This window comes from Physella acuta, unplaced genomic scaffold (assembly GCF_028476545.2).
Source record: "Physella acuta isolate Inbredline_101_S28 unplaced genomic scaffold, ASM2847654v3 ptg002289l, whole genome shotgun sequence".
NCBI classification, from domain to species: domain Eukaryota; kingdom Metazoa; phylum Mollusca; class Gastropoda; family Physidae; genus Physella; species Physella acuta.
Genome location: NW_026733787.1, coordinates 37,507 through 53,310, shown reverse-complemented (window position 1 = coordinate 53,310; position 15,804 = coordinate 37,507). Strand labels below are relative to the sequence as shown.

The following is a 15,804-nucleotide window of genomic DNA, read 5'->3' as shown; positions in this document are numbered from 1 at the left end:
AGACGCCCGTATAGGGGACGGCTAAGCCAAGAGATAAGGAAAAAGTTTTTAAAAGAGACTTTCAGTCCAGTGCTAGGTAGATTAAAGAAACAGACGATACGATCACACCGCTGACGTGATCCGTGGTCTAGCGTGGTCATTTGTTGGACGTGATCTTGACAGGCAGTATGTGAATTTCTGAAGGTTGTGGATTCTTCTAGGTATGGGAGTGTTTAAAATTTCAGAGTTTGCACAGTAGGAAAGTATTTAATAGAACTTAAAACTTAGAAAAATTGTTGGAAAAATACACATGACAGTTGTAATGGAGTCTGTGATTTAAAAATCGCTAATTTGAAGCGGTGGTTATTCCACCTTAATGTGCTATTTCTCATCTTCTGTTTCTAGATTTATCGACTATTTGTTGTAGTTGAAGAAGAGTTTGCATAGCTATAAAATCACCATAAGAAGAAAAAGAATCACCACTAAGGAATACATAGAAATACCAATAATGAAGATTTAGAATCACTATTAGGGAAGAAGTAGAAACACCATTAAAGAAGATAAGGAATCATCTTGAAGTCACCTTAAATAAACATATGGAATCATCGATAAGATATATATTAAATCACAAATAAGTTAGACATGGAATTAGTGATAAGATACTAAAAATATAATATATCGATTGAGTTAGGTAGAGGAAATTTCATATGCACGAACCTATACGGAGGATTCTATTTACTGTTGCGTGAGTTCCGGTAACCGGATAGGGTACGAGAAAGAATATACGGAAAAGTTTAGGGTGGATCGACCCCGCTTTAATTAAAATACACACACACACATATATATATATATATCCATATATACTTACACACACATATATATATATACTTACACACACACACACACATATATATATATATATATATATATATATATATATATATATATATATATATAATATTATATATATATATATATATATATATATATATATATATGTAGATATGTAGATATATATATATATAAATATATGTATATATATATGAATATATGTATATATATATGTATGTATATATATATCTATATGTATATATATGTATATATATGTATGTATATATATGTATATGTATATATGCATATATATACTCAACGATATATATGTATGTGTGTGTGTGTATGTGTCAAGTAACGACATATTTTCCTAACTCTCTTCCCTAAAAAACAAGGTGAGGACGAAGACAATGAAGACGTTGATTATGTTGATTGTTGTTGGTGTCTGCTGTCACGTTTCACAGCAGTCGGTGAGTACAGAATTAGGTTAAGTCGAATGTAAACACATTCTCAATTTTTTTTGTCGACTAACTCCAAAACCCTTAAGTGAATGCAACAAAAACAAACAAACAAACATTCAATACCCGGGGCCTCCTGCCAACATATATGAATGACGTAGCCACACCCCCTCCTCAAACCAACACACCCCCGGCGCCAGTCTTCACCATCCCCCCCCCCCCTCTCCCCAGACTAACACACCCCCGGCGCCAGTCCTCACCATGCTCAACCCTCTCCCCAGACCAACACACCCCCGGGGCCTGTCCTGATCGTGCCCCACCCTCTCCCCAGACCAACACACCCCCGGCGCCAGTCCTCACACACCCCCCCCTCTCCCCAGACCAACACACCCCCGGGGCCTGTCCTCACCATGCCCCACCCTCTCCCCAGACCAACACACCCCCGGCGCCAGTCCTCACCATGCCCCACCCTCTCCCCAGACCAACACACCCCCGGCGCCAGTCCTCACCATGCTCAACCTCAACGTGGAGCTCAACGAGAAGGAGAAACGACAGTACGACCTTAACCTTGGCCAGCCGATCCTGACATGCGCAGACGCCGACCAGGACCAGACGAGGGCGTACATCCAGTCTGTGACCCCCAGCTCCCCCTGCGGCGCCAAGTGCTTCCAGCTCCAGCCCTGTGGGACCAATGAGTCAGGTAATCACGTGAGTAGTACAGTTAATCACGTGACCATTACAGGTAAACACATGACTAGCAATGCTCCCTCTATAGGGGAAAAGCCAGTGTGCAACGTGTATTTTGTGTACGCAGTTTTCTAAAAATCTTATACAAGGGTATATTTATTTTACAAAATCACTGCGCGGCAGCTCAAAACTACTGCGCGGCCGCGCAACCGCGCAGCTTAGAGGGAAATTTGGTGACTAGTAGAGGTAACCACGTGACTGATACGTGTAGCCACTTGTTAGAAACAGAATATTGCCTGTTTCCATTGACAGAATATTGCCTGATTCTATTGACAGAATATTGCCTGTTTAGAATATTGCCAGTTTCTATTGAAAGAACATTGCTTGTTTCCATTAACAGAATATTATCCGTTTCTATAGATTTGCCTGTTTCTATCAACAGAATATTGCCTGTTTCTATCAACAGAATATTGCCTGTTTCTATCGACAGAATATTGCCTGTTTCTATCGACAGAATATTGCCTGTTTCTATCGACAGAATATTGCCTGTTTTTCCTGCCCACCGAGGGCTCGCTCATCTACGCCGTGGCCTCAGGCTACTCGCTCAAAGTCGCGTGCACGGATGACCTTGAACCTGTGTCCACCAGCTCAATGACAGTGACCATCAAGTCCAACTCACCCCCCTACTTCGACCCTCCCTCACCTATAGGTAAGTCACCCATCTCTCCCCTCTATTGATAATTCAGTCTTCTCTCTCCCTCTCCATTAAGTTAACTCAACTCACCTCCACCCATAGGGCTGGTAAGTAGGTCACCAACCAGTTCCACGGCTCAATAAAAACCTGTATGAGCCATAGAACTGGTTGGTGACCTACTTACCAGCCCTATAACGACAATTTACTAAATTTATTTAAGTAATTAAATTTTATTAAAAAAATGTGTTTTCCTTTGTTGCGATTATTCCCCTGGTCTATTATCTCCCCTTTAGAGTACATCCCAATAAAAGGGGACGCCACTCCGGCAGACACGGTTGTTTATGACGCCAACGCTATTGATGACGACGGTGATCCGGTCCGCTACACCATCGCAACCTTGCCGGGCACGAATCTGTTGGATATTGGGAAAAGTGAGTCTTAGGATCTGTATGTGATCTGTGTGGGATCTATGTGGGATCTGTGTGGGACCTGTGTGTGATATGTGTGGGACCTGTGTGTGATATGTGTGGGACCTGTGTAGGGTTTTTGTATGATCTGTGTCGGACCTTGGTAGAGTTTTATTGTGGCCCATGTACGGTCTTCTTGTGTCCTTGTTGGGATCTGATGAGCAGATCTTGTTAGTCTAAGGATCTTAGTATGAGGTCAGATTTGATTATTTGTATGCTTGCTATCTTTCAAACACAGGTTTTTAAAATATTTACAGGATCTAGTTATAGCATGTTTATGAAATTATGATCAGTGTTTCTTTCAGACATTGTTCTCGGGAGAGAGGGTCGTGAAACGTTCAACAATTGTTGAAGTATATACTTTGTCTATGAAATCTATTTCGTTCGGGGTGGGCAGAGTTTCTTCCAGGCATCTCTTCGGAGGGGGGGTGCTCTACCGCCCCCTCCCCCCGAACGAAATGGAATTTATATAGAAAATATATACTTTTAACAGTGTCCGACCCCCCCCCCCCCCCCCCCCGAAAATTTTAGTCCGCCCACCCCCCGAAAATTTTAAATGCCCCCCCCCCCCCCGGAGAAAAAAGCCTGGAAGAAACACAGGGGTGGGGGTGGGGGTAAGGGGCGCGGGCGGTAGACGTACTTTGGGAGGGGGGGGGGGGGTGCCCCTCTGAAGAGGTGCCTGAAAGAAACTCTGATTATAAATCCCGTGTGTTCTCCCAACTGTGTGTAGTCTGCTCTGTCTGCAGCTAGCGGCAAGGTTTACGCCATGAACGACCTCAAGTTCCTGTGTCAGGACAAGGTCACGGCCACCATCCGGGCAACAGACGACATCAACACCAAGATGGCCACCAAGACTGTAGAGTTCACACTCAGCCGTAGGTCACTCAAACACTCGACCGTAGGTCATTCACACACTAGGCCCCCCCCACACACTCATTGTCACACTAGGTCCCTGTCACACTTTACCGTAGGTCCCTGTCACACTTTACCGTAGGTCCCTGTCACACTCCACCGTAGGTCCCTGTCACACTACACCGTAGGTCCCTGTCACACTTTACCGTAGGTCCCTGTCACACTCCACCGTAGGTCCCTGTCACACTACACCGTAGGTCCCTGTCACACTCAACCGAGGTCCCTCACACACTCAACAGTGGGTCCCTATCACACTCCACCTTAGGTCCTGCTTTCATATGTTCACACACATACAACCAACCTCCTCCACATTTCAGCCTACAACCCTCCACATTTTAGCCTACAACCCTCTCCACATTTCAGCCTACAACCAACCCCCTCCACATTTCAGCCTACAACCCCCTCCACATTTCAGCCTACAACCAACTCCCTCCACATTTCAGCCTACAACCAACCCCCTTCATATTTCAGCCTACAACCCTCCACATTTCAGCCTACAACCCTCCACATTTCAGCCTACAACCAACCCCCTTCATATTTCAGCCTACAACCCTCCACATTTCAGCCTACAACCAACCCCCTTCATATTTCAGCCTACAACCCCCTCCACATTTCAGCCTACAACCCCCTCCACATTTCAGCCTACAACCCTCCACATTTCAGCCTACAACCCTCCACATTTCAGCCCACAACCCTCTACATTTCAGCCCACAACCAACCCCTCCACATTTCAGCCTACAACCAACCCCTCCACATTTCAGCCTACAACCCTCCACATTTCAGCCTATAACCCTCCACATATCAGCCTACAACCCCCTCCACATTTCAGCCTACAACCAACCCCCTCTACATTTCAGCCTACAACCCTCCACATTTCAGCCTACAACCCTCCACATTTCAGCCTACAACCCTCCACATTTCAGCCTACAACCCCCTCCACATTTCAGCCTATAACCCTCCACATATCAGCCTACAACCCCCTCCACATTTCAGCCTACTACCAACCCCCTCTACATTTCAGCCTACAACCAACCCCCTCTGATCAGCAACCTAGACAGCATCAAGGACACCCTTGTTGAGGTCAAGGAAAACCAACCCGCGGGGACAACGGTGTTGGCACTGACTCTGGTCAATGACGGCATTGGCACCGTCAGGTACAAGGTCACCTCGGTGCCGGACTTTGGCCTGGAGCTGTACGAGGTCAAGAGTGAGTACCTGGTGCCAATAAGTTTAATTTCTTCAGAATCACCGAGTTGGGTATTGGGGGATTATGACGAGCGAGCAGAGTCTATGGGTTACCTTTGTTTCTTTATATCTTACTGTGTAGACATTTATTTGGGCTGGTGGAGTATTATTAGGCACATCTTGCAAATTCAATAAATAATAATTCAATTTTTTTAACTCCATTTTCGGAAATTAATAATCTATTTTATAGTTTACCGTTTTACGATAAGTCTAAATGAATAATGACATTGAGAAAATACACCATACGTCATGCATCAATTTTATTTTTTTCCCCCATTGTTCTCATTATACTAACATTTTCAGAAAATAAATTTTAAAAAAAAAAACCGCTTAACAAAAGTAATCTTCCAACTCAACCTTTTGGTTAAAAATTAATAAAACAGTTGAAAAATACTTGATATTTCAACATCATTTTAAAATATTTGAACTCGTTTTTCTCAAAACTAAAAAAATGAAGTAGGCCCTACTTTTCCAACTGAACTCTTCTAGTATACCCAACACCCCAGTGTTTCTTTCAGACATTTGTTCCGTGTGGGGGGAGGGGGTATACTTGAAACTTTGGGAAGGGGGGGGGGGGGCGTGTTCTTAAATTTCCAAAAGGGGGATACTAGTCAAAGTATGGGCGATAGACTTACTTCGTGGGGCGCGCGGGTCACTGCCTCGGGGGGGGGGGGGGCGGACTTAAATTTCCAGGGGGGGGGGGGGGGGGATACTGGTCAAAGTATATATTTAAAAAAAAATTCTATTTCATACAAGGGGTGATAGACGGTTTTCGCAGGGAGGTGAGAGGGGGGTACTGCCCCTGAAAAGATGCCTGAAAGAAGCTCTGACCACAATAATCCCCCCCCCCCCCCCCCCGTACTTGCAGACGGCGCCGTGGTGACGAAGGAGATCCTCAACTACGAGCGCACGGACACCCAGCAGAGCGTGAAGCTCTACATCGAGGCCACCGACGGCTACTGCACCTCCCCCACCTACTCCATGACCGTCAACATCGTGGACGACAACGACCCCCCGGTCATCCAGCCGCTCAAGATGACCCACATCGACGTGTACGAGGAGAGTGTGAGTGACAGATGTCATGGTGACGTAACAGTGACATGACAGTGAGGTGACGTGACAGTGACGTGATAATGACATGACAATGACGTGTCAGTGACATAATAGTGACACGATAGTGACATATAAGTGACGTTTGTGGCCTAAACGAATTTTTGTGACAGCAGGAGGTCGGACGGTAGAGCGGATGGCTGCTAACCCGGAAGTCTCGAGTTCGAATTCGAGACTCTGATCCGTATATTCCCTGAGTCCACCCAGCTCTGTTGCGTACCTGACTCAAGCCATGGAAAGTAAAATCGGCTAGGCATATTGCTGACCACACTTTCCCTTTATAAGCCGAGGTCACTGAAACAGATGAACTCTACTTCACTTGTGCTAAGTGACGAAGAGCGAAAAAGAAAATAATTTCTTTTTAAGTAAAATTTGTGACTTGTGACATGTTGAGGGGAGAAGGGGGGAAGGGTAAGACAGTTACCTGCCTACGTCACGGTTCTAAGCCTTAAATGGTCAGTGAGTAACTTTAGAGCTTCTTTAGTCTAGACACACTCGGATCTGGTGAAAAAAACTGCACGTTGTGATTACCTCAGCTTAATCCTCACATCCCCTCCCTCCGCAAGTGAGAACCACCTTAATCTCCCCATGATAATCTCCTTATGTAACTCCTCACCGGACCCCCAGTAAGAACCTCACATAACTCACGTACCCCCAGTAAGAACCTCACACAACTCACCCCCACACAATTCAGTTTGTCATCACCCCCGGGTTCCTGGTCACCGACGAAGACGAGAACGAAGTCCTCAAGTACTCGCTGACCGGAAGTGCCAAGTTCACCACGGAACCAGACGTTGGTGACATCATCTCGGCCTCAGCGATTGACGTCGATCCTGTAAGTTCAACGGTCATTAAACAAAGCTTTCTGAGAACATCAGAGGCGTAGCGATGGGGGGGGGGGGGCAGGGGGAGGACGACATATGTCCCCGGGCGCCGACCTTAGGGTTGTAAAAACAAATTAAAATGTTAATTTAGCTGTCATTTTTGCAGTTTGAGAGACTGGGGGGGGGGGGGGTGCAAATCGAAAAGTTGAGGGGGGGGGGGGGGGGGGCTGCAAATCGAAAAGTTGAGGCGGGGGGTTCAAATTGAAAATTTGCTCCCGAGGGGGGCGCCAAATTGAAGGTTTGTCCCCGGGCGCCGGGAAGGGTCGCTACGCCTCTGGAGAACATTTTTAGCACGGTCGATCAATGTAAAATATAACCTGTATAACTCGGAGTACAACCGTCATTACACAATGCTTTCCGAGAACCTTTTTAGCGCGATCGATGTCAAATATAACCAGTGCCGGCGCCAGGTTATTTAGCGCCCTATGCAAAACTTATTAAAAGCGCCCCCCCCCCGCAATTTTTTTCGTGCCCCCGTATTATCAGAGGCGTAGCGACCCTTCCCGGCGCCAGGGGACAAACTTTTGATTTGCACCCCCCCCCCTTCCTCAAACTCTCGATTTGCACCCCCCTCAAACTTTCGATTTGTTTTTGCAACCCATTTTGGCGCCCCCCTACGGACAGCGCTTATATGTAGCGCCGGCCCTGAATATAACCTGTACAACTGGGAGTTTAACAGTCATTAAAGAATTCTCTCCTAAAACATTTTTAGCTTGATCAATTAAAAATATATAGGGCCGGCGTGGTCGAGTCGGTAAAGCTCATGGTTGCTAAACCGAAAAGACTCGAGTTCGAACCCTCGGGCAGATGAGGCTCGTTAGCTGGGGACAGCCATTCTTCTAGGATAGACAACTCCAAAATTAAACAACTGCTGCCTTGTAGTTTGTTCTTGGTTGGACAAAGGCTATGGAAAAAAGAAAAGCAGGCTGAAATCGGAGTCAATGGCCTCAATGGCGCAAAACCAGTTGACACGTAACGCTTAATTGTGTTGGAGGCGTGGTCGAGTCGGCAAAAAGCTGATGTTTGATAAATTCGAACAAAGTCTCGATTTCAAACCCACTGGCAGATAAATCTCGATCCCCTTCAACACTAATAATTAAGAACGAAGAAGAAGAAGAAGACGTGTAGCAACTGATCAACTTTACTTACTTTTAGGACAGTTTATTATGAAATGTACCAACTTCAGTTTACTGTTCGAACTGATATTTCCAGGTTAACCTATTTCCGATAGCATTATTTTATTTCCATTTTTCAGTCGGACAATAATAGTTTCTATTATTCCTGCAGGGTAAGGAGTTCCAGCCATTTCCCCTGACCTACATTGTGACCGACTCCCGGGGCAAGAGTACCACCGCCACGGTGACCGTTAATGTGTATGACGTCAACGACAACGCGCCCGTCTTCGCCCAGACCCAGTACACTCTGGCAGTCACAGAATGCACGGAAGTCGGCACCTCTATTGGTGAGTACATCATGCCTGCATGTCTATAGGTGAGTACATCATGCTAGCATGTCTATAGGTGAGTGCATCATGCTAGCATGTCTATAGGTGAGTGCATCATGCTAGCATGTCTATAGGTGAGTACATCATGCTAGCATGTCTATAGGTGAGTACATCATGCTAGCATGTCTATAGGTGAGTACATCGTGCCTGCATGTCTATAGGTGAGTACATCATGCTAGCATGTCTATAGGTGAGTACATCATGCTAGCATGTCTATAGGTGAGTACATCATGCTAGCATGTCTATAGGTGAGTACATCGTGCCTGCATGTCTATAGGTGAGTACATCATGCCTGCATGTCTATATGTGAGTACTTCATGCATGCATGTCTATAGGTGAGTACATCATGCCTGCATGTCTATAGGTGAGTACATCATGCTAGCATGTCTATAGGTGAGTACATCGTGCCTGCATGTCTATAGGTGAGTACTTCATGCATGCATGTCTATAGGTGAGTACATCATGCTAGTAGGTCATTTGGTGAGTACATCATGCATGCATGTCTATAGGTGAGTACATCATGCATGCATGTCTATAGGTGAGTACATCATGCCTGCGTGTCCATTTGTAAATATCAGGTTATTGCTACAGGATTGTCTTTGGCATTGCGTTTCAAAATTAAGTTGTGTTGATAATTTCCACGCGATAATTAAAAAATAAACCTAATATAATTAAATGTCTTAGTAAAAGTTTTGTTGGATTTTGTTGAATGTCACGTGTAAAGTTTCGGTAAAGTTTCTTGACTTGTCATGTCGAGCTTTGGTTGAATGTGTTGAATGTCTTGTCTCAGGTAAAGTTTCGCGGTTGAATTTGTTGAATATCTTGTCAAGGGTAAAGTTTCGGTTGATTTGTTGAATATCTTGTCACAGGTAAAGTTTCGCGGTTGAATTTGTTGAATGTCTTGTCACAGGTAAAGTTTCGGTTGAATTTGTTGAATGTCTTGTCACAGGTAAAGTTTTGGTTAAAATTTGTTGAATGTCTAGTCTCAGGTAAAGTTTTGGTTAAAATTTGTTGAATGTCTTGTCTCAGGTAAAGTTTTGGTTAAAATTTGTTGAATGTCTTGTCTCGGGTAAAGTTTCGGTTGAATTTGTTGATTGTCTTGTCTCAGGTAAAGTTTCGGTTGAATTTGTTGATTGTCTTGTCTCAGGTAAAATTTGTTGAATGTCTTGTCACAGGTAAAGTTTTGGTTAAAATTTGTTGAATGTCTAGTCTCAGGTAAAGTTTTGGTTAAAATTTGTTGAATGTCTTGTCTCAGGTAAAGTTTTGGTTAAAATTTGTTGAATGTCTTGTCTCAGGTAAAGTTTCGGTTGAATTTGTTGATTGTCTTGTCTCAGGTAAAGTTTCGGTTGAATTTGTTGATTGTCTTGTCTCAGGTAAAGTTTTGGTTAAAATTTGTTGAATGTCTTGTCACAGGTAAAGTTTTGGTTAAAATTTGTTGAATGTTTTGTCTCAGGTAAAGTTTCGGCCACCGACAAGGACTCTATCTACCAAAACAACAACAAAATTATCTACGGGGGCGGGGGAGACAGGATGGCCATCATGTCAGGTGGGACTGTGATCCTCACGCAGGCCTGCATCGCAGGGGAGACTTTTACAGGTGAGTTGGGGGCTAGTTAACACTCTCGGTGTCGTCACTTTTAATAAAAGTGAGCGCTAAAGGTCAACCGTCTATGAGCACGAAGGCAATACCTGAACGTAAATGATGATGAAAATACAAAAATCACTTCACGTAATTTCAGAAAGTAGTCTAAAATATCAGGCCAGTGTCTAAAAATATGAACTCAGTATTTTAATAAAATATGAAAGCAGTGTTTAAAATTATGACACCGATGTTCAAAATATGAAACCAGTGTTTCAAAATATGAAACCGGTGTTTAAAAATATGAAACCGGTGTTTAAAAATATGAACCCAGTGTTTAAAGAAAAGAAACCAGTGTTTAAAAATATGAAACCGGTGTTTAAAAATATGAAACCAGTGTTAAACAAATATGAACCCAGTGTTTAAACCAACATGTTTTACCATCAAGGGACGGCAACAGCCAAAGATCAGGGCGAATACCCCGGTCCACTAACAGGAGACTCCGTACCGCTTACCATGAAATGTAATGTAAGTATAGATCTAATTTTTGACGGTATCATGGCCTTTGTTTTGTGTGAGGTGAATAGAGATGTATTTAAAACACCCACTGAAACCCCACGTTTACGGTTAATGTGGCATGTATAGTGGAGTTCACCTGTTTCAGTTTATTCAGTGACCACGGCATATGAAGGTATTGTGGGGACAGTACTAAACTATACCCAGCCACTTTTACTTTCTCTTACGTGAGTCAGACGCCCGTCAGAGCTGGGTGGACTCACGGACATCGTGCGGACTCGAGCCCGTGATCCGAACTCGAGACTTTCGGGGTCGAAGTCGAACGCGCTACCATACGACCACACTGTCACATTCGATCACACCGTTAGATTGTTTTAAAACATTCTATAAAATGTCCTCACAACAATAATGGCCTTACTGGACTTCGCTATACAAAACCCGGGGTAATACCCCCCACCAAGCCAGTCTAGTACACACCATCCCTCCAGCCCTGGCGTTAGAAACATAAAATTTAAGAACTATGAACTGGAAGAAATCAGCCTCATAGAAACACCATCTCCCTCAACCAATGAGAAACACATTAATACCCCCTACCCCACGAAAACCACCAAACTCACGACCCCACCCCCAAGAACCTCACATACGCCAATAAGAACCTCACTGGACTTCGCTATACAAAACCCGGGGTAATATCTCCCCCCCCCCCCCCCGTTAGTCTCATACACACCCTCCCCCCAGCCCTGGCGTTAGAAACACAAACTTAAGAACTATGAACTGGAACTTACTGGAAGGAATCAGCCTCATACAAACACCCTCCCCCTCCCCAGCCGTGCCCATCCACACTACCACCCCCAACAACGACAACCCGCAAGCCGACCACCAAAGCTTCCATCCCGACGACCACGGGAGCACTCATCAAACGGACGTTCGACTTCTCGGACATCCTGCCTTGGCTGATCCCCGCCATAATTGGAGCCTCGATCTGGCTAGCGCTGTTGTCCTACATGATTTACAGGTTCTGCTTCCCGTGCAAGAATCCGTGTCAAGGCCGTTGTGTGTCCAGGTACCGTCTGCATTTATTTATCTTTATTATTTAAAAAAAAAGGTTTTGCTAGTTTATTACATTTATTAAACAATTTAATTAAAAAAATAAAAACTTGTTTTATTACCCGGCTATGCTCGGGACAATGAAGATCGAGAGTAATGTCCCATATATAAGCTTAGTATTATGGGAAGATTGAATACTAAATAAAAATAAATAAATGCCAAATGATTAACTACACTTTTTGGTCAGTTACTGACGGTTTAAAATAAAATCGCCCACACGAGAAATATTATAAATCGACTATCTGATCGATTAGACACATCCACGTAATTCTACAATGTATATCGCATTCAAAGATACACTAACTATTTGGAATAGGTCAAAGATTATTATTATTATTTTTATTATTATTCGATAATATATTTCCACACATGGCTAATTGGTACTTAACGAAATTTAGTAAATTTTATAGACGAGTTGTAATTTTACATACACCTTTATTCAGTAATCTTATTTAAATAAAATCCCCTTCCCCTCTCCCCGAAGACCGAAATCACCAAAAGTCGAACCGGAACCGACTAAAAAATCACCTCCACCAGAAAAGCCAACTAAAGAAACTCCACCCAAAAAGTCGGATCCACCGCCTCCTGTGAAAACTCCACCGCAAGCTCCACCACCAGTGGTGCCACCGAAACCAGAGTGAGTTGTCATTCTTTGAGTGCTTATATTAACTTATATTACTATTATTATTTTTTTTTAAATTAACAAATGCTGAAAATTAATACATTTTTTTGGCAAACTAATACAATTAGCGCACCACATCTATAATTATTATAAAGACAACATAATACAGTGTTTTAAATTCCTAAACATTTAATAAACGTTTTCATCAAAATATTTTGTTTCGTATCTTTCAGACCTACGCCATACCTGTTTGGCTTTTGGAAAGAACGTGAGTTGTCCGTGTGTTTAAAATGAAAAGTTGTTTATTTATAGAACAGACTTATGGGCTATACTAAAATCTATAAATTACTTTAGAATTTTAAAATGTGTGTAAATTTTATGAAGAAGCAATATTGTGTAGGTATATAAGGGGGTCGTCCATAAATATCATCAGCCTCCCGCGGAAGGGAATTTGTGACTAGGGTACTAAGGTCGTGGATGTGATATTTATTTATATTGGTAAAAAATGTAACGTGTTAATTTTCGGAAGGATTATGTTAATTACGGGATGGTGGGTGGGGGTAGAAAGGAGAAAATAACTACACAGTAATTCACTAGACTAGAAACTACATACCGAACATCCTGAGATAATACAACATTAACTCACAGAAAACTATAACATAACCCTACTAAACACATGAATGATGAATGTATCATGAGCTTACTGCTAGTAAAGTAACACACTGGTGTAAGGCTACCGTTAATATTTGACACGACTTTAAACGTTCATACAAGAAACACGGGCAGTTCATCAAAATAAAAACAACTCACTGAACTTTGAACACACTGAATGTAAAGCTCACAACAAGACCAGTACCCCACCCATCCCTTCACTAAACACGTGTTCAGTAACGTTAACTTTCCCGCCAAATTTCATCAACAGAGTACACGGATCAAGACTTCCAGACGCAACAGCCAGCGCGAGCTGTCAAACCGCAGCCAATAGAAAGCATGCCGCCTCCAGAAGTTGTACCGAGAGGCAATGCGATCCCGCCAGAAAATTTAAAACTTGGCAACCCGGGACCTGGCCAGATAAACCCACCTGCCAGTAACGCTGCTCCACCAGTTGCCCCGCAGGCCTCTAAAAATAGCAGCTGCATAATTTTATAGTACCATTTTGTTCCTCTCTTGTTGGTTAAAGTGATATTTTACCAGAATAAGATCACGTTTAAAATTTAATAAGATTTGTATTCTGTAAAATAGTATGACGATTATTTACGTTGTGTTTTTTTAAAATTTATCCTAACTACGAGTGCTTTCTACGGTGGCATAATGCCTTAAGTGAAATGTATTGTATCGTTATGTATTACATTACTTTTGCTATTGATCTTAAAGTTTTAAAAATTCAATTAAAAACATCCAAATTAATATAAGAAGTTGCCAGATAAAGTTTTATTTTGAGTTGCTCTTTGCATCAATACAGTTCCGTATTTCTGAACTTTTTTAATTATGTCATTGTAAATGACTTAATACCCCATTTTTAAATTCAGCACTATTTTGCAATACTGAGTGAAGTCAAACAAAAAAAAAAGGGTTTTATATTTAAACACTAAGAAAACAAAATGTTATGTTTGGAGTTAAAGGTTGATTGTTGTATTCTTGAGGGTATTTAAAAAAAAAATTAAAGTTAGTGTCAATCATTGATTTAAATGAATATATCAAATATTTCCCCCAATAGTTACATTTAAGTATTTGTTGTGATTTGTAGACAGGACAACTTACCTATGTGGTTTCTTCCCCTCTCTTGCCCCACCCTGTCCTTGACCTTACTACAGTTCACAACCACCATTGTAAAATCCTGTACAGAATTTTGACAACACCAAGGGAAGCAACTAGAGTAACCTGTTTTGTACTAACCACTAACTACTTTCTGTTAACTTGTGTATTAGAGACAGTATTATGGTGCAGTATTGTTATGTAAATACATAAACACATTTTCTTCAAACTGATGATGTTGAATTTAGTTTTATAATTAGTTAATTTACTACAAATATAACACAAAATAAAAACTTTGAAAATATTTTCCACACAGTGTGTTTTATTTGTAAAAAAGTGTAAAATTCTTCAGTATACATAAAAATTAGGAATGGTTCAAAATACAGTTTGAAATATTTACATTGAAAATTAAATAAAAATATGTTATTTTCCCCATAAAATTCAACATTTTCCCAAGTGTTAGTTGTTCCCCTTGACATCAACACATCATAGGGCTATCACACTAAATGTCCTCATCCATTCCCTTACCACCACTCATTAAATCTATGTTCTTTACTCACTTTCAACCTTGACCTATCACACCTACAGATCTGTTCAGTCCAGTTGGTTTAAACAAGACCAAATGTGTATCAGGATGCTATTTTTAGACGAGGTTCTATAACAATTGGCTGACCCATTGTCTGTTCTAAACTAGAATATTCCGTGATGACTGAGTTCAGTGATTCTAAACTCTCTGAGAAATCCGCCAATTCCATTCCCTCCACCTGTGTGTAGTGATGGATATGAGCCTGAAATTTTAAAAATGTTGCATTCATTAATAAACAAATTTAACTAGGATATTAATTTTTTAGGTGTTAAAATTTAATTATAATATATACCTTCAAAGACAGAATTTCACAGAGAAATTTAATTTGTTATAATTTAGATTCTTCTCTGCATGCACTATTTAACCAAAAAGTTAACTTGGAGCATTTAAAGTTGTTTTTTTTTTTCAAATCTGTACAATATGCTTTTAAAACTTAAAATTTTATAAAATTTAAATCTTTCACTGACTTAATATTCACATTCAATATAATAAAACTTTTTAGAAAATGTAAATAAATTTAAAAATAAATATTGTATAAATAAGTATTGTACCTTCCGCTTATAAAGTTTGGTAAAGCGGTCGCGTATCTCAGAGAAAGTGTTGTGAACACATGTGTTGTTGGCTAGAGTCAGCAGTGAATAAGGTTGACCAACTGGCGCTACTGAGCACAGGCCAGTTTTCCAGCCCTCCTGATTCCAATGTACAAAATGGAGATTTGGTTTCAACCTGGTAAATAATTTTTTAAATTAATACCTAAAATATGTCTTACATATGTAAACCTAAGATTAATAGGTTACAAAAAATGTGGTTTGCCTTTTGATTTTTAAAACGCATGGAGTAAATTATAACAAAAACTATTTAAATAATG

At 41.6% G+C, this 15,804-nt stretch overlaps 2 protein-coding genes across 2 annotated transcripts in view; one reads left to right on the top strand and one right to left on the bottom strand.

Annotated features, from left to right (window-relative positions):
• Positions 1 to 98: 98 nt before the first annotated feature.
• On the top strand, positions 99 to 14,656 carry LOC131932832 (protocadherin Fat 4-like). The gene is made up of 16 exons (XM_059289737.1): positions 99 to 200; positions 1,206 to 1,280; positions 1,749 to 1,968; positions 2,494 to 2,664; positions 2,943 to 3,080; positions 3,863 to 3,991; positions 5,050 to 5,235; positions 6,142 to 6,338; positions 7,078 to 7,218; positions 8,555 to 8,729; positions 10,225 to 10,368; positions 10,799 to 10,878; positions 11,694 to 11,929; positions 12,458 to 12,610; positions 12,829 to 12,863; positions 13,518 to 14,656. Exons 2-16 carry the CDS (start codon positions 1,221 to 1,223, stop codon positions 13,742 to 13,744), a joined length of 2,292 nt encoding a protein of 763 aa, XP_059145720.1. The 5' UTR covers positions 99 to 200; positions 1,206 to 1,220; the 3' UTR covers positions 13,745 to 14,656.
• Positions 14,655 to 15,804, bottom strand: part of LOC131932834 (tubulin epsilon chain) — a 17,432-nt gene continuing 16,282 nt past the window's right edge. Inside the window, exons 11-12 of the mRNA XM_059289741.1 lie at positions 15,488 to 15,662; positions 14,655 to 15,138 (exon numbers count right to left, since the gene is read on the bottom strand). Of these exons, the coding sequence (XP_059145724.1) occupies positions 14,980 to 15,138; positions 15,488 to 15,662 (334 nt within the window). The 3' untranslated portion in view covers positions 14,655 to 14,979. The remainder of the gene's footprint in view (positions 15,139 to 15,487; positions 15,663 to 15,804) is intronic.